General features: G+C 51.5%; 1 protein-coding gene across 2 annotated transcripts in view; it reads right to left on the bottom strand.

Moving 5' to 3' along the window:
• Positions 1-23,996, bottom strand: part of cspg4ba (chondroitin sulfate proteoglycan 4ba) — a 186,542-nt gene that overhangs the window by 137,638 nt on the left and 24,908 nt on the right. For both annotated transcript variants that reach the window (XM_085972375.1, XM_085972385.1), the window contains exon 2: positions 33-196. In XM_085972375.1, coding sequence (XP_085828501.1) covers positions 33-196 — 164 coding nt within the window. The remainder of the gene's footprint in view (positions 1-32; positions 197-23,996) is intronic.

The following is a 23,996-nucleotide window of genomic DNA, read 5'->3' as shown; positions in this document are numbered from 1 at the left end:
AAAACGCTACTCCATTTTTCCAACTAGCATACCTGTACACGCCCAGACTGGAGCTCCACCAGCCAGTAGTCCGTTTCCCCTGCTGCAAGGAAAAGTAGTCCACTTGACTTTGAGGTGTGAAATTGTAAACTTAATGATGTCTTGCTAGAGGCCTCTATTATTTTAAGCTGCACGTAGCTCTCTCCAAAAAATGATGCTGAAATAAATAAAAATCATGAGAGTCATTGTATGCAACAAAAGGTTTTATCTGAGCTAACAGATAGACTATCTGCAATGCAAATCACCACAATAAAAGTCAAGATTTAAAGAATAATATACCTATCAATTCAGTTCATGAAAAGCGACGAGTTAAGTTAGTAACTATAGGTTTTTATTGGCTAAATAACAGAGCCCACCCTCGTGGGTGATCGGATCCAACAAGGAGGAATACCAGCCAGTCGACCACCTTTATACCTGGGCAAGCAGGCGGAGCCATGGGGCGGAGTCAGCTGTGGTCAGCCCAGGTATAACAGCATGACAAGAGGTGACCTTGTGTAGTGATACAACAGTGTAAACAGTGATAACCATAGTGTAACGATATAAACAGTGATAACCATAGTGTAACGATAGTGAACGATAAAAGTGGTTTACCACATTCACCCCTTGTTTAAATTTGAGTCCGGCGGGGTGAAGTGTACTACCAGTTCGGGTATGTCAGTCTGTCCGGAGGCCTCGTAAGCCTTTCTGATCGGCGCAGCAGCGGCGGCGGTGATGCAGTATCCGATGTTAATGCTGGTGTCTGCGTGGTCGGCGAAGGCTCGTGGGGTTCCGGCATGCCGTCTACCTGGGCTGGATTTGGGGGCGTGGTGGGGGGGTAATGGTGGTGTCTCAGGGATGCCCGAGGGTGCGAGGTCTCGTAAGGAGACTGTGTCCTCCCGCCCGTCTGGGTATGCCACATAGGCGTACTGGGGGTTGGCGTGCAGGAGGTCCACCCTCTCGACCAGGGGGTCCGTTTTATGGGCCCTCACGTGCTTTCGCAGCAAGACGGGCCCCGGAGAAGTCAGCCATGTTGGTAGCGAGGTTCTCGTAGTCGACTTCCTGGGGAAAACAAACATTCGTTCATGGGGGGTGGCGTTAATGGCAGTGCAAAGCAGTGACCGGATGGAATGCAGCGCTGCCGGGAGGACTTCCTGCCAGCGAGAGGTTGGGAGGCCCTTAGACTTTAAGGCTAAGAGAACGGCCTTCCAGACAGTCGCGTTCTCTCTTTCCACCTGGCCGTTCCCTCGGGGGTTGTAGCTGGTGGTCCTGCTTGCAGCAATACCTCTCGCTAGTAGGAACTGGTGAAGTTCCTCGCTCATGAAGGATGAGCCCCGGTCGCTATGTATATAGTTCGGGAACCCGAACAAGGCAAAGAGGTCGTTCAGGCATTTGATGACCATGGTACTGGTCATGTCTGGGCAGGGGAAGGCAAAGGGGAAACGGGAGTACTCATCAATAATGTTGAGGAAGTACACATTACGGTCAGAGGACGGGAGGGGCCCCTTAAAATCGATGCTCAAGCGCTCGAAGGGGCGGGTGGCCTTGATCAGGCTTGCTCTGTCCGGCCTAAAGAAATGCGGTTTGCATTCGGCACAGGTTTGGCAGTTCCTGGTCATGGTCCTGACCTCCTCGATGGAGTAGGGCAGGTTGCAGGCCTTAATGAAGTGGTAAAGTCTGGTGACCCCGGAGTGGCAGAGGTCGTTGTGGAGGGTCTGCAGTCTATCAATTTGCGCATGTACTTCGTGATAGAGCATCTGGGGGTTCGTTCAGTTTACCAGGCCGGTACAAGATATCATAATCATAGGTGGAGAGCTCGATTCTCCACCTCAAGATCTTGTCGTTCTTGATTTTGCCCCTCAGCTTGTTATTAAACATAAAGGCGACCGAACGCTGGTCGGTGAGGAGGGTAAATCGTTTGCCTGCCAGGTAATGCCTCCAGCGTCGTACTGCCTCCACGATCGCCTGGGCCTCCTTCTCGACCGAAGAGTGTCGGATCTCAGGGCCCTGGAGGGTCCTTGAGAAGAAGGCCACAGGTCTCCCCTCCTGGTTAAGGGTTGCAGCTAGGGCGAAGTCGGATGCATCGCTCGCCACTTGGAAAGGGATAGACTCATCCACCGCGTGCATTGTGGCCTTAGCAATGTCTCCCTTTATGAGGGAGAAGGCTGCGCATGCTTCTGCCGTCAGGGGGAAGGAGGTGGACTTCATGAGGGGTCTGGCTTTGTCCGCATAATTGGGCACCCATTGGGCATAGTAGGCGAAGAGCCCCAGGGTTCTCTTCAGCGCCTTTGGACAGTGGGGGAGGGGAAGCTCCATGAGGGGGCGCATTCTTTCGGGGTCGGGGCCGATGACTCCGTTCTCTACTACGCAGCCGAGGATGGCAAGACGCGAGGTGTTAAACACACATTTTTCCTTATTGTAGGTGAGGTTCAGCCGTTGGGCCGTACGGAGGAATCTCTCCAGATTAACATCATGGTCCTGCCGGTCGCGGCCGCAGATGGTGACGTTATCTAGATAAGGGAACGTGGCATGCAGCCCATTCTGGTCAACCATCCGGTCCATCTCCCTTTGGAAGACCGAAACCCCGTTGGTGACGCCGAAGGGAACCCTAAGGAAGTGGTAGAGGCGGCCATTCGCCTCGAAGGCGGTATACTGGCGGTCCTCAGGGCGGATAGGGAGTTGGTGGTAGGCCGACTTAAGGTCGATGGTAGAGAATACCCGGTACTGTGCAATCTGATTGACCATATCAGATATGCGGGGAAGGGGGTATGCGTCCAGCTGGGTGTACCGGTTTATGGTTTGGCTGTAGTCGATGACCAGGCGGTTTTTATTGCCGGTCTTAACGACTACGACCTGGGCACGCCAGGGGCTGTTGCTCCTCTCGATGATGCCCTCCTTCAGGAGACGCTGCACCTCAGAGCTAATAAAAGCTCTGTCCCCGGCGCTGTACCGCCTGCTCTTGGTAGCGACGGGTTTACAGTCGCGGGTGAGGTTGGCGAACAGGGAGGGGGGCGGGACCTTGAGGGTGGATAGGCCGCAGGTGGTACGCGGTGGGCGGTTTAAAAGCTGCTGGTTGTCGACTGTGAGTGGGGGGAGGGGTCCACCGTATGCCAAAGTGACACTTTGAAGGTGGGATTGGAAGTCCAGCCCTAGTAGGATGGCAGCGCAGAGCTGGGGCAGGACGAGAAGTTTAAAATTTTTATACTCCGTGCCCCTAACCGACAGGGTCACAACACAGTAGCCGCTGATGTCTGTAGAATGGGACCTCGACGCCATCGAGATCCGGTTGCGCGTTGGCCGGACAGTGAGGGAGTAGTGGCTCACCGTGTCTGGATGGATGAAGCTCTCCGTGCTTCCGCTGTCGAACAGGCAGGTCGTGGCGTGGCCGTTTACTTTGATGTCGCGGGCGAGCTTGGTCAAGTGTGACGGAGGCTAGTGTATGGCTGAGCGAGCTGCTGTAGTCTGCGGGTGAGGCGGTGGTCGGGTCTGGAGACAAGGTGGCGGTCGAGTGTGGTGAACAAAATGGCGGTGCCCACGACGTTGAATAAAATGGCGGAGAAGATGGCCGCCCCCACAACTCACGAGGCACTGCCGGCGTCGGTGGCCTTGATCAAAGATGGCCGCCCCCACGACTCACACGAGGGGATACTGGCATCTGTGGCCTTGATGAAAGATGGCCGCCCCCACAACTCGCATGAGGCACTGCTGGCGTCTGTGGCTTTCCCCCTGCAGGCCTTCGCGAAGTGGCCTTTCTTGTGGCAGTCGGAGCAGGTCGCGTTTCTTGCAGGGCAGCGCGCCCTCGGGTGTTTCGCCTGGCCACAGAAGAAGCAGCCAGCGGCCCGATCGCGGGGCTCCGATGTCGCAGCCGGTACCGGGGGTGGCGGTCCCGATCGGACCGACGCTGTGGTAGGTCCCAGAGGCGGCGGTGCGAGGGGTATTGCGGCCGGGGTCGGGCCCGAGTCCCAGGGTCGCGCAGCACAGTACCTGGAGTACGCCACGAGGTCCCGATGGGCCACTTCCAGAGAGCGAGCGAGGGCTGCAGTTGTATTCAGGTCGAGGTCCTTTGATTCGAGCAGTCTTTGCCGTGAGTAGTCGGACCGAAGGCCTTTCACGGAGGCATCGCGGATATTCCCTTCAGTATTTTCTGCAGCCGTTACAGCTTTAAAGTCACAGTCCCTGCCGAGTGTTTGTAGCGCCCGTAAAAATTCATCTACAGACTCTCCTGGCTGTTGCGAGCGGGGTCTTAGGAGATGTCTGGCATACATAGAATTTACAGGGCTCCGGTACTGCTCTTTCAGCAGGTTGCGGGCGTCCTCGTATGTAGCAAGGTCCCGGATGAATGCAAATACTTTAGGGCTCACCTGGGCGGTCAGAACTCTTAGTTTGGATCCCGGAGGCACGCCGGATTCTCCCAGGTAGGATTCGAAACAGCTCAGCCAGTGTTCGAAGTCGAGGGCTGAGTTCGCTGCCTGTGGGTTTAGATCCAGGTACGGCGGTCGGAGGGCTCGCAGCCAGGCCGGCTGCTGGGGCTGTTGTAGATGGCCGTTTAGCTGAGGCTGTACGTCTGACTGGTCGTTTGGCTGCTCCGTTGAAGACATTTCAAAATTTAGCCAATAAAATTGATATACCTATCAATTCAGTTCATGAAAAGCGACGAGTTAAGTTAGTAACTATAGGTTTTTATTGGCTAAATAACAGAGCCCACCCTCGTGGGTGATCGGATCCAACAAGGAGGAATACCAGCCAGTCGACCACCTTTATACCTGGGCAAGCAGGCGGAGCCATGGGGCGGAGTCAGCTGTGGTCAGCCCAGGTATAACAGCGTGACAAGAGGTGACCTTGTGTAGTGATACAACAGTGTAAACAGTGATAACCATAGTGTAACGATATAAACAGTGATAACCATAGTGTAACGATAGTGAACGATAAAAGTGGTTTACCACAAAGAATAATGAACATTGCCATTTAACATTATAGCTCTACTGCAGGCATCAGCCCTGACTTTGGTGACAGTGCTATGAACGCTACTGAGATGACGACACTGCCTACCATTTCTTCCGGACACGGAAAGCTCAGCACCACCCATACAGGCCAGCTATGCAGTTTGCCACTTTCTGGCTGTACAGACCTTCCCAAGATACCAGGGAATGTCTGTGAGCAGAAAAAAAATCAGGATTTAATACTGCCAAACACCACACGCACTGGGTCAAAATCCTGGAACTCCCTACTGAACGGCACTGTTGGGAGTACCTTCACGATGTGGACTGCAGCAGTTCAAAAAGGCAGCTCACCACCACCTTCTCAAGGGAAACTAGGCCAATAAATACTGTGTTTGCTTGCGACACCCACATCCAGAGAATGAAATTTTTTTTTTTTTTAAATGTAGAATTAACTCTCTGCATTTATATTACTGAAACTGACTTCCTAGGAAGAAATTGGAGCCATTATGCTAATAAAATCTTAACTATTTTGACATGTCAATGGTGGATAATGCTCTAAAGGATTCATTCATTCTAAGGGCATCACCAACCTTTTCCACCCAAAAGCTACAAAATTGGAACGATCAAGATGGAGAAACATGACTTCCAATGTTAATCATTAATACTGCTACACCCACCAATTACAGAAATTAGATCCATCGAGATTAGTTTGGCCCATTTCATTGGGTAAACAACTATAAACCATTGAGAACAGATCAAGTATACACCTATACTTCATAAACACTAAATGAAAGCATTTTAAAAACAATTGTGATGACAAATACTGATTGGGGCAGAGTACGCCATCATACAGTCTTTGAAATTGATCGCAAGTTCGGGATATCTGCATCCTGAACTTGTGATCTGTCAAGTGTTGACGAGACAGATCACCCGCTGCGACTGTCAAATCCTCATTGCTGGCGAGAAGTTGGGCTAATTGTCCACCAACTGCGCAGCAATTACACTGGAAAATGTTATGGCTGGTACAAACAGGTGCAGGAGCCCGTTTGCACAGCTTGGGGGAGGGGGCGGAAGGATGAGAAAAAATGTATAAATAATTAAAGACGAACACATAAAAGTGCCATGCATTAATCTACCAGGCAGCTGTAAAGGCTTGCTTTGAGGGATGAGATGTTTTAATCTTTTTTAATCTTGCAAAGTCTTCCAGTAAATAACTGTACTTACGCCAAAGTATTCCCTGTGCTTTTTAAAAAGAAAGACGTGCATTTATATAGCACCTTTCTCAACTACTGGATGTCCTAAAGCACTTTACAGCTAATGAATTACTTTTTGACGTGTAGTCACTGTTGTAATGTAGGAAACACGGCAGCCAATTTGCGCACAGCAAGGTCCCACAAACAGCAATGTGATAATGACCAGATTATCTGTTTTAGTGGTGTTGTTTGAGGGATAAATATTGGCCAGGACACCGGGGATAACTTCCCTGCTCTTCTTCAAAATAGTGCCATGGGATCTTTTACATCCACCCGAGAGCGCAGACGGGGCCTCAGTTTACCATCTCATCTGAAAAAGACAGCACCTGCGACAGTGCAGCACACCCTCAGCACTGCACTGGAGTGTTAGCCTCGATTTTTGTGATCAAGTCTCTGGAGTGGGATTTGAACACACAACCTTCTGACTCAGAGGCAAGAGTTCACACCGTTTAACTTTAAATTTGATTGATGTCGGGCATCAGAGATTTCCGTTTCCTGATTGGCTAGTGAAAAGAGCACCACCCCACGTGATCCCAGGTACGCTTATGCACAATGGTGATCCAGTAAGATTTGGACAGATTGGGTGATTATACTGCATTTGCTATGCATCTGCCCAATGTGGATAAATGCGAGGTTATCCACTTTGGTGGCAAAAACAGGAAGACAGATTATCTGAACGGCAATAGATTGGGAGAAGGGGAAGTGCAACGAGACCTGGGTGTCCTTGTGCACCAGTCGCTGAAGGTAAGCATGCAGGTGCAGCAGGCGGTTAAGAAGGCAAATGGTATGTTGGCCTTCATAGCGAGAGGATTTGAATACAACAGCAAGGATGTCTTGCTGCAGTTGTACAGGGCCTTGGTGAGACCACACCTTGAGTATTGTGTGCAGTTTTGGTCACCTTATCTGAGGAAGGACGTTCTTGCCATGGAGAGAGTGCAGCGAAGATTCACCAGACTGATACCTGGGATGGCAGGAATGACTTATGAGGAGAGATTGGGTCGATTAGGCTTATATTCGCTAGAGTTTAGAGGAATGAGAGGGGATCTCATTGAAACTTATAAAATTCTAACAGGACTAGACAGACTAGATGCAGGAAGGATGTTCCCGATGGTCGGGGAGTCCAGAACCAGGGGTCACAGTGTAATGATAAGGGGTAAGCCATTTAGGACAGAGATGAGGAGGAATTTCTTCACCCAGAGAGTGGTGAACCTGTGGAATTCTCTACCACAGGAGGCAGTTCAGGCCAATTCATTAAATATATTCAAGAAGGAGTTGGATATATTTCTTAAGGCTAAAGGGATCAAGGGATATGGGGAGAAAGCAGGGACAGGGTACTGAATTTGGATGATCAGCCATGATCTCATTAAATGGCGGAGCAGGCTCGAAGGGCTCCTATCTTCTATGTTTCTATGGTGCGCCCCTAGGATCCGTGAGCCACTACGCTTCGCACAACTCTGCAGCATTTCAAAGCAAGTTTTCGTTTGGGGCCTCACACCAGGTAAGTGCGGATTTCCTCCGGAGTTCGGCAGTGTACTCCTTAGCTACGCCAGCGACGGCAATTTCAGGGCCAATATACACTAGTAAAATTAGAGGATCCACAGCAGAAGCATTCATACAAGTAAAAGCAAGGAAATATGGAGATTCTGTCTATACACAATGAATGCATTTGTTCTATTTTAGAATTAATTGAGTTAATTAACTCGATCTTCCATGCTGTCGCTCATGGGAAGTCAGATGATACACTGTTTCATAAGGAGTGCTATATGATGTAATCCACAGTGTATACGTTTACTGATAAAGTGTTGCTGTTTCCCTTTAAGGAGTTGATGTTAAATAACACACGCTCAGTTAGAATTTAATTGTTGTTTGGTCAGGGAGTTTTGCTAATTTGCACCCTCTACTCGGCCCCAATAACGTTTGGTAGTCTGAACCTCAGAAAAGCACTCAATTGTATCAGTGTGATTCCCCCCCCCCCCCCATTTTCTACATCAGCTATCCCCCTCTGTAGCTCCCCTATGGAGATTGGGGGATTTCTGCTGAGGCCAGTGTGCATTTGGGGAAGGGTTCAATTGCACAAGCACATTTAATGTAGGAGCTACACAGTCAGCAAACAGCAGAGACATTCACCCCATCATATTTGGCTACATTTAAATCCAAGCTCCAAAGATGACAGGATAATTAATGATCCACTGTACCACTGAAAGATGGGGAGGGGGGTAAGAGGACCAATTAATGGCACTTTGGGTAACAGTAATGGCTCAAGGAAGCAGAGTAATGATCTGCAGGTTTCAGCAGACGTGGTGAGGATGAAGTACCAAGGACGCGATCTTGCCAGCCCTGGGGAGGCGGGACTGCCGGGAAAATGGCAGAATCTGGGGGCGGGTGCCCATCCCTTCCCCAACCCACCTCCGTGCCATCTTCCCGGGAGGCGGGTAGCCGACCCACACTGGGTCCCGTCTCCTGGAGGCGGGAAGGGGATTACAGCCACTTAACTGCCTGTTAACAGGTAGCTAACAAGCAGATAAGAGGATTATCCCCATTGTACCCACACAAGTGCGGGCTTCCCGAAGGCTGCGAACCCCACCAGGGTCAGCAAGGCGAGCGGTGGGTCTGCGGGGGTCGGAGGGGTGCAAAAGTGCACTGTGAAGGTAAGTGATGGGTGCAAGTGTGGAGAGGTAAGTATGTGAGGTGAGTGGAAAGTGATAGAAAATGTTTACTTACCTTTGTTTTTTCCTGCAGGCTTCAAACGTTGGGGTTGCGGAGAGTCTCGCATCTCACCGGCAGAGATGACAGATGGCTGCTGCATTCTCCAATGCAACAACCATCTCATTTCTGCTCACAAAAGAGGTCTGAGTCTTGAATACAAGAACTCATCAAACAACATAGAATGTCAGTGTTTGACAACTTCACAGATATCTCGGGGTATGTAGGGCTTGAGCAAATTACAGAGATAGGGAAGGACGAGGCCACGGAGGGATTTGAAAACAAGGATCAGAATTTAAAAATCGAAATGTTGCTTAACCAGGAGCCAATGTAGGTCAGCGAGCACGGGAATGACCGGCGAACGGGACTTGGTGCGAGTTAGGACATGGGTAGCTGAGTTTTGGATGACCTCAAGTTTACATAGGGTAGAAGGTAGAAGGCCATCCAGGAGTGTGTTGGAATAGTCAAGTTTAGAGGTAACAGAGGCATGGATGAGGGTTTAAGCAGCAGATGAGCTGAGGCAGGGGCAGAGACAGACGATGTTACAGAATGTGAGAATGTGATGTGATAATGATTTTACATCTATCCGAGAGGGCAAATGGGACCTCTGTTTAACATTTCCTCCAAAGGACGGCAGCTCTGACAGTGCAACACTCCTTTAGTACTGCACTGGAATGTCAAGCCTTGATTTTGTGCTCAAGTCCCTGGAGTGGGCCTTGATCCTACAACCTTCTGACTCCGAAGTGAGATTGCAAACACAGCCATAGGCGACACATTGGTAGCCAATTTGTGCACAGAAAGGTCCCACAAACAGCAATGTAATAATGACCAGATAATCTGTTTTAGTGATCCATGGCTAACACACACAAAGGGCCTGCAAGAGGTTTTTTAAAAATGTTTTAAAATAAGACTAACATAAAAATAGTAACCACTAAGTAGGGAGTTCCAGGATTTTGACCCAGCGATGATGAAGGAACGGCGATCTATTTCCAAGTTGGGATGGTGTGCGACTTGGAGCGGAACGTGGAGGTGATGATATTTCCATGCACCTGCTGCCCTTGTCCTTCTACATGGTAGAGATTGCGGGTTTGGGAGGTGCTGTCGAAGTACCTTGGCAAGTTGTGGCAGTGCATCTTGTAGATGGTACACACAGCAGCCACGGTACGCTGGTGGTGGAGGGAGTGAGTGTTTAAGGTGGTGGATGGGCTGCTGATCAAGCAGATGCTTTGTCCTGGATAGTGTCAAGCTGCTTGAGTGTTGTTGGAGCTGCACATCCAACAAAGTGGAGAGTATTCCATCACACTCCTGACTTGTGTCTTGATGGTGGTGGAGAGACTTTGCGGAATCAGGTCGTGAGCCACTCGCCACAGAATACCCAGCTTATGACCTGCGCTAGTAGCCACAGTATTTATGTGGTTGGTCCAGTGGAGCTTCTGGTCAATGGTGGCAGATTCGGTAATGGTAATGCCATTGAATATCCAGGGGTGCTGGTTAGACTCTAATGTTGGAGATGCTCATTGCCTGGCACTTGTGTGGCACAAATGTTATTTGCCACTTATCAGCCCAAACCTGGAAAATGCCCAGGCCTTGCTGCATGTGGACATGGACTGCTTCATTATCTGAGGACTTGCAAGATTAATTTATTTAATAGATGCATATTCCATATGTAACTTAAAAACCAACAACTAAAAAACATCACCTGGTAATCTATCATTACAGTCTTCATGCTACACAACAGGGAGATGGAATTTAAACAACTTGAGCTTTAAAGGATTTTGTTTGATATGAAACAGACAGCACATCAAAGCTTCTGATAACTGACTGGAGACAAGAGGATTTTGTTCTTGTTTCAACAGATAAAGGGATCAGAGACTCTTGATCATCTAGAATAGTTGTTAAACCTATGTTTTTAAATGGTATGTATAGATTTTAAGCACATTTATCCCAGCTGCCTGTATCTGTTAATTATTATTTCTTTAAAAAAAATTCTTTCATAAACATAGAGCGAAGAAGACCAAGTGATCTGTTCAATCATTAGCAACTGCACAACTGCAGCAAACCAACTTCAGTACAGGGTACCAATAAAAGAGCCACTCAAATTTTCTTCATTGCCAATCAACTCTTAACTAGTTCAGTTTAGGATAGTCACTTTCGGGAGTGGGTGTGAAACCATCAATCCATCCACTCCTGTGGGTTTCCCGCCCAGCGAGTGAAGTTAAAATGACCCCCAATTGTGTCTTGCAACTATTTGGTGTTTTTTAAACTCCTGAGCTTTTGAAATCTCACTACAAAAGCAAGCAACACATCTAATTGTTGGTTTCCACAGAGGATCTACACCAAGAATGTCTCTTAATGATCTCTAGATTAAAAGGGCATGAATTAAGGTATAATTTCTTACAGTAGATACCAGCAGACTCTGAACTATCAAGTATAACATAACACAGCTGCTTTCCCCATATAGCAGTTATTATCACTTTTAATAATAGTCAGAGACAGTTTGGGACTAGCTTAACAGACAAGTACAAATGTGGAATTTTAACATTGATTTTTATGGGTGTTTTACACTATAACTTTAGCACTGCTGCAACACTGAAGTTGTTGTAAAAATTTAGAATCAGAGCCCAACCTGACTCTGGAGAGAAATGGTGCGGCGACTCCTTGGGGATAAGGTTCAACATTGGATCATGTGCAGCTCCAGTGAGGTGCAGTCAGGGTTTAATAGAGTGCTCTTGGACACTTTTTACAGCTGCCAGCAGTTAATTTAAAGGTGTGGAAAGTGGGACATAGCACAGCCACACGCGTGCTCTTTGAAAGGTGGTCTAAGCCCTAACAGCAAGCACAGCCACGGAGAGAGGTCAGCACTGCTGATGAGATGCACTCATTCTGAAATAGCTGATCTGGTAGGAAACAAAAAAGACAGATCGTACTGCTGCTGTGGTGAAGTGTATCGGCCCCATAACAGATCAGTCTCCTGCAAACACATCCAGCTTCCCCCTTGAAGTCACAAATGACATCCTGTGTGACTGTGACTGGGGTGCACTACCCCTCTACATCCTACTCTGTAGTGTATGTACCTTTAAGAGAGAACTACTTTTACAGCTCCTGTATACTGTAGTACCGGCAGTGGCCACACCTGTATATAAGCCCTGAGCAGGCATCTATACTGTTAGTTTTTAGACTACCCTCATCCAGTAAACACCTGTTGATTGTTGATCTGCAGTCTCCGTCTATTTATTGAAGAACACCATACCTTAAGATTCACGGATTTAATAGTGGCGACGAGGTCGATTCGAACCTACCTGCAACTCTGCATTTCCTCCCAAGGATTCGCTCCTGGAGGACAGTGGAAGAAAGTCGAGGCCAGAAGCACGGGCGTCGACCACGAGCAACCGCCCAGTCATCCGGCAGAGAGTGAGCATCGCAGGGGAGGCTGTTGGAGCTGGGCTTGGTTCTCCAGCCACGACGATCCAGCAACAGGCTGGCAACAGGTACAGCGCAGACCCTTCCCGGACAGCGACGGCTGGAGCCGACCGACGGCACAGAAAAGGCCGAGCAGCGTCGACGGGGTAAGAGAGAGGGTAAAGCGCACAGGGCGCAGCCGGGGGATGAAGATCGAGCGGCGTCGACGAAAAAAAAAGAGAGGGTAAAGCACAGCCGGGGTTCAGGACCGAGCGGCGGCAACGAGAGAGGCGCACAGGAAAACGCGCAGAGCGCAGCCAGGGCTCAAGGGCTGAGCAGCGTCCGCAGGGGAAGAAAGGAAGCGCGGGAGACGCCGTTTGAGCTGTGGAGAAGAAGGGAGAGCGCGGGAGACGCCATTTTTGAAGCCGCAGCGGAGAAGAAGGGCGAGTGCGGGAAGAAAGGGAAGCGCGGGAGACGCCATTTTGAGCCAGCGGAGAAGAAGGGAGAGTGCGGGAGACGCCATTTTAGCCAGTCTAACCACACCCAGGGATGCCGAAGAGTGGTAGTGTCACAGCGTTCGACAATGAAGTCGAAGATTGGGCGGCATATGTGGAACGCATTGAGGTGTACTGCAAGGCGAATGAAGTGCCAGATGCCAGGAAAGCACTGGTTTTGTTGAATTCCATGGGTGCAAAAACGTATGGCTTACTGCGAAACCTAATAACCCCAGAGAAGCCAGTGGATAAGGATTTCGAAAGCACAGTGGAAATCCTACAGGACCACTTAAACCCCACACCGCTGCTGATAGCAGAAAGATTTAAGTTCCACAAAAGGAACCAGCATAAAGACGAAAGTAATGCTGAGTATTTAACGGAACTGCGCAAGCTATCGAAACACTGCCAGTTTGGAATGGGACTAGCAGATACGTTAAGGGACAAGTTTGTGTGCGGGCTTCAAAGTGAAGGAACCCAGAAACGGCTTCTATCAGAAAAGGATCTTACGCTGGACAAGGCTTTCAGCATTGCAGTATCACACGAAGCAGCCGCACGGGGCGCTGCAGAGATACAACGGAGACCGCAAGAATATGGCACCAATGAAATGTCATATGGAGCAGGGAAGTGTTATCGCTGCGGCAGAACGACACACGACCAGAAGGATTGTTGGTTCAAGGACCAAGTGTGCAGACAGTGTGGAAAAGCAGGACACATAGCAAGAGTCTGCAGGTCGGGGAAGAAAACCAGCAGCAAGAAATCTCCACAGGAGAAGTACAAAAAGGTACATAAGGTGATGGAGAGTAGTTCAGACGAACAGAAAAGTGATACAGACTCCGGAAGCAAGGAGCTGGGTTGTCTGAAACTACATAATGTAATCAAAATGGAGGATCACCAGACTATCTGGGTCACGCTCAAGATAGACGGAGTCCAAATGAAAACGGAATTGGACACAGGATCAGTCCAAATGAAAACGGAATTGGACACAGGATCAGCCCTAACAGTCATAAACCGAAGGGACTACAAGCGGCTATTCTCACACATACCCTTGAGAGCTGCAGAGATTGCCTTGAAGACGTACACAGGGCAAAAAGTCTACCCCAAAGGAAAAATAAGGGTGAACGTGATATACAACGGCCAGGAAATACCAAAAATGGACCTATATGTATTGCCAGATGGAGGACCACCACTACTAGGACGTGAATGGATCCGGAAGATACAATTAGATTGGCATTCCATACAGGCACTGATGGTAGAGGCCAAAAAGGATGACGACGCCACACCTGGCCGACTGTCAAAAATGCTAACTGATGCACAAGAAGTGTTCCAGGAGGGACTCGGAACACTAAAAGGCATAACAGCAACGATTAAAACAGAGGGAAATGCTTCACTAAGATTGATCTGGCCCAGGCGTACCTGCAAATGGAGGTAGAAGAAGCCTCGAAACAGTACCTCACGATCAACACTCAAAGGTCTCTACCAATACAACCGGCTGGTGTTCGGGGTAGCATCAGCTCCGGCTATTTGGCAAAGGGCAATGGAACAAGTCCTGCAAGGGATTCCAGGGACCCAGTGTTATTTGGATGACATCCTGGTCACGGGCAAAAATGACAGTGATCACCTCGCCAACCTGGAGCAGGTGCTCACTAGATTGAAGGGATATGGGCTACGAGCTAATCGCCACAAATGCGAGTTTTTCCAGAAGCAGATCTCGTATTGTGGCCACATTATTCATGAAGAGGGGTTACATAAGTCCCCTGAAAAGATTGAGGCAGTAGTCAAGGCTCCAGCACCGGAAAATGTGTCACAACTGAGGTCGTTCCTCGGGCTGGTGAACTACTACCATAAGTTCTTACCAAATTTGTCTACAGTATTACACCCACTGAACACCCTACTGCAGACGGGGGTACCATGGAAGTGGAATGACGAATGTAAACGAGCTTTCCAGAAGTGCAAAGAATTGATCACATCTCCATCTTTAATCCAAAGAAGGGCGTTCCGGTGATGACTGCACAACGGCTACAAAGATGGTCCCTTTTTCTAGGGGCGAACCAATATGAAATCGAGTATAAGGGCACGAAACAGCATGGAAACACTGATGGGCTATCACGCCTGCCACTGCCTACTGCGGAGGAAGCACCAGCAGTGGACCCTGTCGAAATATTTTATTCGTCGATAATTGAACGCTTGCCAGTAACTAACGCGGCTATAGAGGAGACCCGAAATGATCCGACACTGTCTCGGGTATATGATTTGACGGTGAAGGGATGGCCAACACATGGCGACTCACTGTTGCCAGCATTCTCATCCAGAAGAGAACAGCTGTCAGTATGCCAGGGGACAGTGATGTGTGGATCCCGAGTGGTAATTCCACCCAAGTTAAGGGAGAGAGTGCTCAATGAGCTTCACGAAGGCCATCTGGGAGGGGTGAAAATGAAAAGCCTTGCTAGGGCTTGTGTGGTGGCCGGGAATCGATCAACAAATCGAGGACCTAACAAAGAGCTGCTCAGGATGCCAGAAGGTCCAAAATGCACCACCACATGCCCCTCTACACCCATGGGAGTGGCCCTCCTCTCCATGGCAACGGGTGCATATTGATTTTGCTGGTCCATTCATGGACTCAATGTTCTTAATAGCAGTGGATGCGCACTCGAAATGGCCTGAGGTGATCAAAATGTCCTCCACCACTACGGAGAAAACGATTGCAGTCCTACGGACCATATTTGCCAGGAACGGCTTGCCAGAGCAGATTTGCTCTGATAATGGACCACAGTTTGTGTCCGAAGAGTTTCAGAAATTTATGAGAAGGAATGGGGTAAGGCATTACACATCCGCCCCGTATCATCCAGCCACAAATGGATTGGCTGAGAGGTTCGTACAAACCTTTAAAAAGGCAGTAAGGGCCATGTGCGATGACGACATTCCACTGCAGCATAAGGTGGACAATTTCCTGTTAGCCTACAGAAATGCGACACATGCAGTTACCAACCAGACCCCAGCCATGATGTTCTTTAACCGAAGGTTGAGATCTCGTCTGGATTTGCTCAGACCAAATGTGCGAAGAAATGTTGAGAATAAGCAATTCCAGCACATCAATGAGAATCCGACAAGGAGCTTCAATGTAGGACAACCAGTCTTGGCCCACGACTACCGAACAGAGAAATGGCAACCCGGAACGATATGCACACGGCAGGGGCCACTAATGTACACAGTGGATGTCGGGGAGAACATTGTGACATGCCATGTCGACCAGATCCTAGTGTCACAGGAACGAGTCAACCCCTTGTCTCGCGTACCTGGTGATGAACCCGACATACTGGTAGCATCTACCCCAGAAACAGTAGCATCGGAAACTGATGAACTAACCGACGACAGGGGGCCAGAATCGCCTCCGCACCAAGAACAAGACACTCAGGAAAGGCGCTATCCAGAAAGGATCAGGAAGCCGCCCCAAAGACTGAATCTATAAATGGACTATTTCAGTTAATGTGCATGTTAAAAGTGTTAACTGTTATTTGAATGTTATGGTACTGTTAATCTAAAAGGGGAGGAATTGTAGTGTATGTACCTTTTGAGAGAACTACTTTTACAGCTCCTGTATACTGTAGTACCGACAGTGACCACACCTGTATATAAGCCCTGAGCAGGCATCTGTACTGTTAGTTTTTAGACTACCCTCATCCAGTAAACACCTGTTGATTGTTGATCTGCAGTCTCCGTCTATTTATTGAAGAACACCATACCTTAAGATTCACGGATTTAATATACTCGACCTCTCTGCAGCCTTTGACATGGGTGACCATATCATCCTACACAAATGCCTCTCCTCCGTTGTCCAGTTGAGTGGGACTTCGCTTGCCTAGTTCCACTCTTACCTATCCAGTTATAGCCACAGAATCTCCTGCAATGGCTTCTCTTCCGGCTCCACACCATACCTCCGGAATCCTCAAGGATCTATCCTTGATCCCCTCCAATTACTCATCTACATGCTGCCCCTCTTCAGCGCCACCATCTCTCGACTCCTCCACTGCCTCGGTGTTGTCAGACTGCTCCAGTCCCGAATGAGCTGCAATTTCCTCCAACTATACATTGGGAAGACCAAAGCCTATGGACTACAAATTGGAGAAGGCCTGAAAACAGGTGGGGGCATCGCCCAGCGCTATTTGTCTGTGCCCTTTCAAAGTGGTGCAGGCAGCACACAAAATTCATGCTGCCTGCTCATTTACATGATTGCAACACTGATCGCAACACTAAACACGCTGCTGATTGACTTAGCGCTCAACAGGAGATCCAATATCGGGTGCAGTCTACTGGCCAATAAAGTTTGGCCTAGGCTGTCTGCTCTACTTAAAGGGGAGGTGCTTTGTTGCAGAAGCACCTCGTCAGTCGAAACGAAGCCAAGGCCCAACAGCCGAGGGAAAGGGCTAGACGATTTTCTGATGCAGCACTGGAGGCCTTGGCCCGGGGGGTCCAAAGATACCATGAGGTCCTCTATCCGCAGGGAGGGGCAGGAGGCCTTTAAGGATGACCACAAGAAGGATCTGAGAGGAGATCGCTCAAGCCATCACTTCGACAAGTGTTGTCACCAGGACCTGGATCCAGGTCGCAAAAAGCTTAATGACCTCACACGAGTGGTCGAGGTGAGCGAATGCATCATCAAAAGCCATATCCCACCATCTGCACCTCAAGCTTCACACACTGCTCAATGCACCACACCCCCACCACTCACCTACCAACAATCTCTACCTATCACCACTCATACCTCACAATCATAGCTTCACTTCACCCTTACACACTTACCACTGCCACAACACTCACATCTTACACCTTGCACACACTGCCAGCTATTCAACCATGGCAGACACATCACACCACACTTCCCTTTCTCTTGTAGACCAAGATGGCGCACAACCGCAGAGCGCACCAGCAAACAGGTGGAGGGCAAGCAAGAATTGAGAGAACCTGACAGACCTGAGGAAGCAGTGCTGGCAATAATTGCAGGGGCAGTGACAAAGTCCATGGCAAGCAGAGAAGTGGAAAGCATTGCTGATGAGGACAGTATGCTCATACCTAATCCTTCTTCTCACATCCCACTTCCCCCTCATCCCACAATCGCTTCTCACTTACAAGCTGCTGATGGTGTATGCATTGATATCTTGCTGCCCCCATCCATGCCCCCCCCCCACTCCTCCCCTCACCACAACCCAACCCATGTGCCTTTCTCCTTTCACATACCAAAGAACTCCAACCTGGCCAGCCGGCCCTGAAGTTCTGGAGGAGAGTGATGGAAGAAAGGACGATGACACATCGGCACTGCAGCTAACATTTGCAACACCCGTGCAGAAAATGGCACTGTGCGTATTTTAGAGGGGACTACAGAGGCGGGATCTGCACATGGTGAGTCACCGGGCATGAGTGGGCTGCAACAAGATTGGGGGAAAGGGTAACTTGGATGCCAGCTCTCTGGAGGGCGAGTTTGCACACGGGACTCAGGTGATGACCTCATTGTGGCGGCCTTCAGAAGAAGGGTGATGGTCATACACACCGAAATACTAGGTGCAATAGAAAGCCTACCAGAGAACCTCTGGTCAGTGTCAAGGAGCATGGAGTAGTCTGGTTCCAACATTGCACAGGGTTTTGTGCAGAGCTTGGAGCCCATACTTTCCAGGATGGAAATGATGGGCAACTCCATGAGAGAACTTGTGGACCCAAACATGATGTTGGGTGTGATGGACGATCTTGCAGCTTCCACCGCAGCACAGGCGGAAGCGACCCAATGTCTCAGTGCTGCAGTGGAAGTGCAGACGGCTCTCATGCAGTGTCAGCTTGCTGCCACACAAGCGCAGACCGCTGCCATCGTGGTTGGATTTACAAGTGTCGAAAGGGGCTTGCAGGGTATCACAACAGTCCAGCAATCTTTGCTCCAATAGATTGCTAGGAATGCTGAGGCGCTGCCCCAGGGCAGTGGCTGTGGCTCTGTGAAGCAAGAACCTGCTGTTCTCTCTCAGGATGACAGCATTCCTACTCCCACCACCGCCACTCTGCCAGTGCTTACTGCTGCCTATCAGCCAGCCAGCCCAGACTGCTGCTGCCCATGCCGAACTGGTGCAGTCTACAGCCAGGCCTTCTAGGTCCAGAGCTAGGTCCAAGGTCATCCTGCAAGGCCATTTGAAGTCTCCCCCACTGAAAGTCAGCAGCCTTCCACCAGCCATGCTGCAGCCACTGGGGGAGCACTTCATAGGAGCGCTAGATTAGGAAAAGACACACAAAAGACAGAGACTAAGGGAATGCACAAGGGTGATTATTTGACTTTGTTCTTTTGATTTGGATTTGATAAATTTATAGATTATGCTTGGAATGTGTGCTTTGTAGTGGCTCTCATTTCAGCTTTGTGCCCAGGAGGACATTGTGATGTTCCATGACAGAGAGATGGCAAGATGGGGAAGTGATGAGCAACGGAAATCTGGGGTTTCATTCACTGGAACCGGAGTCTGAGGTGGTGCTCACGGACAGCCCATTCAGAATAGGGATGTGCTGCCTCCCTCCTCCCTAGGAGGTCCCGGAACTCGTGGTGGCAAGGGCTGTGCGTTTCATGATGGCCAAGTTGTGCAGCATGCAGCCACGAAATGGGACACCTGCGTGCTCTGGAGGGCTCCTGCCGAGCGGTCAAAGCAGCGGAACCATGCTTTAGCACCCCGATGGTCTGCTCGATGACATTCCTCGTGGCAGTAAGGCTGAGTGCTGGCCACGAGTGGTGGGGTTGCAGAGGGGAGTCATCAGCCAGGTGCAGAGTGGTTAGCTCTTGTCTCAGAGTAGCCACCCTCGGGTTTGACATGGTAGCTGGAAGATTGCTAGTACGCAGGATGAAGGCATCATGACTGCTGCCAGGATAGCGAGCCTTCACCATCATGATGCGCTGGGCGTAGTCTACTGTACATTAAGTGAGTGTAGGTTTTGCGGTTACGGAAAATCTCAGGATTGGTATATGGCGCCCGCAAAGCTACATGTGTGCAGTCGATGGCACCTTGCACCATGGAGAAGCCCGCTATCCTGGCAAACCCACATGCGCACTCGTCTTGCTTCTCTCTGTTCAGAGACCTGAGACTGCAGGTCTTGTTGCAGGAGGTGGCAGAATTCAGGAACAATCTCCTTGGTGAAGCGGAGCCTCAATACACTGGTCCTAGTTGCCACACTGGGGAAACACTGTGTGTATGTAGATAAACCTGTATAATCCCCTTTTAACTGCTGTATTCCCCTCCCCCCGCAAGACAGTTGCAAGCTGAGAGGAATAAGGCACGTTCAGACTTGCCTGCTGCTGATTGGTTTTCCTTCTATCAGGTTCCAGCAGGTGACCAATCCGTGAGTCATCACAGGTTCGCGGGCTTCACGAATTCAGTACTGTATTGTGAGAGTTGGAGTAAAGACCTATTTCTTGTAGCTCGCTGTGTTGCCTATTTCTTTACGCGGGAGACCGTAGTCCCCCACATTGGTGACCCCGAATGTTGGTGGCCGAAGCCCCCGACTCACGCAGCCCTACAGAGGCCAGCAACGACCCGATGGCAACCAGCAGCAGCCTGATGTCGGCCGGCGCCGCGTCCTTGAAGCTCCCCACCTTCTGGGAACACCAAGCACCAGCTTGGTTCGCGCACTCGGAGGCCCAATTCACCCTTCGCAGGGTTCAAGACGATGAAGAAAGGTACCTCCACGTAGTCTCGGCACTAGCAAGCTCTACCGCCGCCGAAGTTCTCGACCTGCTGGGGAACCCACCACAGACCGGCAAGTACTCAACCATTAAGGGCCGCTTGCTGCAGGCTTACGGCCTGTCCAAGGAGGAGAGGGCCCGCAGGCTTCTCTCACTACCAGGCCTCGGCGATTCTACCCCGACCCAGTTGATGAGCCGGATGCTTGCGCTCCTGGGCTCTGAACCGCAGTGCTTTTTGTTTCGGGCCCTTTTCCTCAGCCTGCTTCCTCAGCAGGTACAGACTGCCCTCGCGGGGTCCCCGATCGCGGACTGCGTACAACTGGCAGCCGTCGCGGACAAAGTTTTTGCCGTCGCCCAACTCTGCTGTGCAGCCGCGAGGCTTCCCGACACCACCGAGCGCGCGCCGCCACGCCAGGCCGCAGAACTATGCTACTACCACGCGCGTTTCGGCCACAAGGCCCAACGCTGCAGAGCACCCTGCTCTTTCGATCAAACCAAGATGGCCGCCCGGCCCAACGCACCAGCCCCGCGCCGCCGCCTAGGCCCGCTCAACCGCACCCCCGCCGCCACAATGGCCATCGGCACCGCAGGTAAACTGCTGTACATAACCGGCTCTCTTTCAGGGCGTAGATTCCTTTGCGACACCGGAGCCCAATGCAGCATAATTCCTGCCTCCCAGCTCGACATCCAGGCAGGCTGCAGTGGCCCACCCCTCGTGGCGGCAAATGGCACAGCCATCGCTACTTTCGGAAAGTGACGGGCCGAGGTTTGTTTCAACGGCCAGCGATTTACGTGGGATTTCGTGACGGCCTCGGTGGCACATCCTTTGCTGGGCGCCGATTTTCTTTGCGCCCACGGACTCCTGGTCGACGTCCGTGACAGGCGCCTGATCGACGCAGCAACTTTCGCTTCACTGGCCTGCCAGCAGAGCAACAGCCCGGCCCTCGTCGGGTCCTGCTCCGCCCCGGCGCATGACGGCTACGCCCGCCTACTCGCAGATTTCCCGAGGCTCACACAACCGACCTTCTCAGCCGTGGCAGCCAAGCATGGGGTCGAGCACCACATCGCCACTACGGGACCACCAGTGTTCGCTCGAGCCAGACGCCTGGACCCAGCCAAGATGGCGGTGGCCAAGGAAGAATTCGCCACGATGGAAAAACTGGGCATCATCCGCCGCTCAGACAGCCCTTGGTCGTCCCCCCTCCACATTGTGCCCAAGCCGGGCGGTGGCTGGCGCCCCTGCGGCGACTACAGACGGCTCAACGACGCCACCACGCCCGATAGATACCCCATTCCGCACATCCAAGACTTCTCGGCACACCTAGCAGGAAAGTCCGTCTTTTCCAAGGTCGACCTGATTCGCGGCTACCATCAGGTCCCCGTCCACCACGCAGACGTCCAGAAGACGGCGGTCATCACCCCCTTCGGACTGTTCGAGTTCCTGCGCATGCCCTTCGGGCTTAAGAACGCCGCACAGGCCTTCCAACGGCTCATGGACTCCGTCCTACGGGACCTGAGCTTCCTGTTCGTCTATCTGGACAATATCCTCATGGCCAGTACCAGCAAGGCCGAGCACATCGCGCATTTGCGCTCCCTTTTCCAGTGCCTCAGCCAACACGGGCTAATCGTCAACCCGGCCAAATGTCAGTTCGGAGCAGCCCAAATTGACTTTCTCGGCCACAGAATCTCGCCAAGGGAAGCCATTCCCCTACCTTTCAAGGTGCAGGTGGTGGCAGACTTTCCCCAGCCCACCTCGGTTAAGGCGCTGCAGGAATTTTTGGGGATGGTCAATTTCTATCACCGGTTCGTGCCCAAGGCCGCCGCACTCATGCGCCCCCTCTACGAAGCCACCAGGGGCAAAACGGGCAAAGAGCAACTCACCTGGTCCAGCGAGATGGCGACAGCCTTCCACCAGACCAAAAGCGCCTTGGCCAACGCCACACTACTGGCCCACCCCATCCCGGGCGCCAAGACCGCCCTCACCACGGACGCCTCGGATTACGCCGTCGGCGCCGTCCAGCAACAGTGGGTCGAAGGCGCGTGGCAGCCACTGGCATTTTTCAGCCGACAGCTGCGCAAGAACGAGCAGGCCTACAGCACGTTCGACAGAGAGCTTCTGGCCCTGTTCCTGGCAATCCGGCACTTCCGTTTCCTTCTGGAAGGCCAGCCGTTCACCACATTCGTGGACCACAAGCCGCTCACTTTCGCCATGGCCAAAGTAACCGAACCCTGGTCCGCGCGCCAACAGCGCCAACTCAACTTCATCTCGGAGTTCACCACGGACATCCGCCACGTCGCCGGCAAGGACAATTTGGTGGCCGACTGCCTTTCAAGACCCTCGCTCCACGCAGTGCACCTGAGCGTCGACTACGCCAGCATGGCGAGAGACCCGGCTGCCGACGCAGAGATCCAGGCCCTCAGGACGTCAACTACCAGCCTCACCCTGGCCGACATCCACTTCCACGCAGCCGGCACAACCCTCCTGTGCGACGTCTCAGTCCCCTCGCCTAGGCCGGTCGTTCCATCCGCCTGGCGCAAGCGAGTTTTCGACATCATCCACGGCCTTTCACATCCAGGGATGCGTGCGTCTCAGAAACTTATGTCCGCCAAGTTCGTCTGGCCTGGACTCCACAAGGATGTGAGAGACTGGACCAACACATGCGTGCCGTGTCAGCGTGCCGTGTCAGCGCACTAAGGTCCAGCAGCACACCAAGGCGCCATTGGAGTGTTTCCCAGTGCCCAAGAGGCGTTTCGACCACGTCCACGTCGATCTGGTAGGCCCCTTGCCGCCGTCACACGGTTTTACACACCTGCTCACGATCGTCGACCGCACCACCAGATGGCCCGAGGTGGTTCCCCTCGCCTCCACCACCACGACCGACGTCGCGCGAGCATTCGTCTCGACATGGGTGGCCCGGTTCGGTGTGCCGACCGACATATCCTCGGACAGAGGCCCCCAGTTCACCTCCCACTTGTGGAATGCCATCATCGCCGGCCTCGGCACCAAGTTGCACAGGACAACAGCCTACCACCCGCAGGCCAACGGGCTCTGCGAGCGCTTTCATCGTTCTTTGAAAGCCTCTCTCCGCGCCAGCCTGGCTGACACCAGCTGGATCGACAAACTACCCTGGGTTCTCCTGGGATTGCGTACCACGCCCAAAGAGGACCTCCGCGCCTCTGCGGTCGAGATGGTCTACGGCCAACCACTCAGACTACCAGGCGACTTCCTCCCCCTGACAACGGAGCCGTGGTCGGCCGCCAGACAGCTTTCCCTGCACCAGGACGCGGCCCAGCAATTCCGTCCAGTGCCCACTTCGCAACACGGCCCGCAGCCGTCCTACGTGCCTCGAGACTTACGACATGCGGAGTTCGTCTTCGTGCGCCGGGACGCGCACAGAGGCCCGCTGCAGGCACCATACACCGGCCCCTTCCCAGTATTGGAGACAGGGGACAAAGCTTTTCTTATCGATGTCGGCGGGAAGCCGGACCTTAT

This window comes from Somniosus microcephalus, chromosome 2, assembly GCF_052327205.1.
Source record: "Somniosus microcephalus isolate GS21.2 chromosome 2, FLI_Smic_1.0, whole genome shotgun sequence".
Lineage (NCBI taxonomy): Eukaryota > Metazoa > Chordata > Chondrichthyes > Squaliformes > Somniosidae > Somniosus > Somniosus microcephalus.
This window is presented reverse-complemented; position numbering and strand designations above follow the sequence as displayed.